The sequence below is a fragment of the Brassica oleracea genome, chromosome C7 (genome assembly GCF_000695525.1).
Source record: "Brassica oleracea var. oleracea cultivar TO1000 chromosome C7, BOL, whole genome shotgun sequence".
Classification (NCBI taxonomy): domain Eukaryota; kingdom Viridiplantae; phylum Streptophyta; class Magnoliopsida; order Brassicales; family Brassicaceae; genus Brassica; species Brassica oleracea.
Window position 1 is genome coordinate 28,063,392 of NC_027754.1, and position 1,862 is coordinate 28,065,253.

The window sequence follows — 1,862 nt, forward strand, 5'->3', positions numbered from 1 at the left end:
TTGAAAGAATTAGAATCAAATTTTACATATATAGTCTATGAATACAAAAAGGGAAAAATACAGAATCGATCACAAAAATAAGGTGTTAGAATCTGCAACCACAACAAAGAAAGAAGAAACCAAGCTTAGAAACCAAAACCATTGCTTCAATGATAGACATGATTCTGTATTTCAAAGTTTCGAAAAACGACATCTTCAGATTCAGTCTCTTCCATTTTAGTCCTCCAAATCCCAACAATTTCAGTCTCGTCCTTTCCTTTCTGGTCTTGAACATCGAAAAGGTCCCTTTTCCCGTCATCTTAAATCTTGAGATCCTTGTATAAAGAGAAGTATTACGTTTTTGTTTTGTTTTCTGGTTTGTTATAACGTCTTCGAAGATGAACAAATGAGTTTTATACAAGACGATGTCTAGGCTGTTTGGGTAATTAATAGTCGTTGACTCGAAGCGCGTTTTCACTTTCTAATTTCCAATGATCAACATAGGTGTCCTGACGTGGGAGCTTTCTGTTTTTTTTTTTCCAAAGAACTTTCGTGGATACGTCATTATCTGTTTCTATCCTTTTTTTAATTATCTGAGAAGCATTGCGTATATCTAATCTTTCATTCATGTGTTTATTACATGTGTGCCATTTTTTACGTGTCAACATCACAAGCTCTTTCACCTCATATATTCAAAAATCATTTCTTAACTAGACTAATTATAAAATTTGCCTTTGAACGTTACATTAAAAATTGGGTATATATTATAAGCTTAATGACTAACAAAAAAAATAAACCTGCGTCCTGCTTGCTACGTTTCAATTACAAACGATTGGATCTTTAAATATGCAGAGATTTTATTGCCATAACCTGAGATTCTTCATAATGATCGATTTCGTTATATAGCCTGACTTAAATATTAATGCATTTCTATATAGTTAGACTACATAAAATCCATTTTCTACGTATGTATCTACATATCTACTTATATATATGTTGCTGCAACTCTTCTCCATATTAGATAAAGATATCAATCACAATGTTCAAGAATTACTACATAATGGCAAAATGTAATAGATATATACGTACATTTTTTTTTAAATGACATAAAACGATCCAATATATTATATTTTTAAGAGCTAATAATAGTTTCAAATCTCTTCCATTGCATGTTAACCATGTTTATTGTTTCCATAATTATCAATGCAATTGTAGTCGACGATCATTTTATGATAGTTTAGATTCAAGGCAACACAATTTAATACATTACCATTTTCGATTTTTCCCATAATATATGATTCAAATTTGAATTGTCAATCACAAGATCAAATAAATTATTGTCAATGGCAATGTTAGCGTGATAATAGAAACAAAATTGACGTGAAAAGAGGAGTTTCCTATATAAGGGATTTAACGGATGTTGCATCGTTGTTATTTGAATACGGTTTCATCACGTCAAAGTTATTACAAATACATGATTGTCCATCGTTGATTTATACATAATTTTTTGCAATGGAGGGTATTTTTACATTAAATTTGTGTGACCAGATCATATATTGCTTTAAAAAAATATATATAATAGATTTATGAAGTGAACAATATTTAATTCAATACTCTTTTTCAAAATACTGTGACAGATATTCGTTGAAGAGATCGTTTGATTTTGTGACAGACTAAGTGCAACCGTTTTACATCAGATTCGAAAAAATAATTCTCAAACATGTAATATATTGCTTTAAAAATATTTATAACAAAGCTATGAAGTGAATAATATTAAACTAAGAACTCTTTAAAATCAATTTGTTTTTTTTAATATTTTAATACTTCGAAGATCATGATCAAATTATGCATAAATCTATGCAATATTTCGACCAATCATAAAA

The 1,862-nt window shown here is 29.1% G+C and overlaps 1 protein-coding gene across 1 annotated transcript; it reads right to left on the minus strand.

Moving 5' to 3' along the window:
* On the minus strand, nucleotides 1–368 carry LOC106305452. Its single transcript, XM_013741819.1, has one exon. It carries the CDS (start codon nucleotides 296–298, stop codon nucleotides 86–88), a length of 213 nt encoding a protein of 70 aa, XP_013597273.1. The 5' UTR covers nucleotides 299–368; the 3' UTR covers nucleotides 1–85.
* Nucleotides 369–1,862: the final 1,494 nt, after the last annotated feature.

Bases quoted from the DNA above. Each gene is read 5' to 3' on its own strand.
- LOC106305452 (XM_013741819.1), bottom strand. From the start codon at position 298: ATGACGGGAAAAGGGACCTTTTCGATGTTCAAGACCAGAAAGGAAAGG.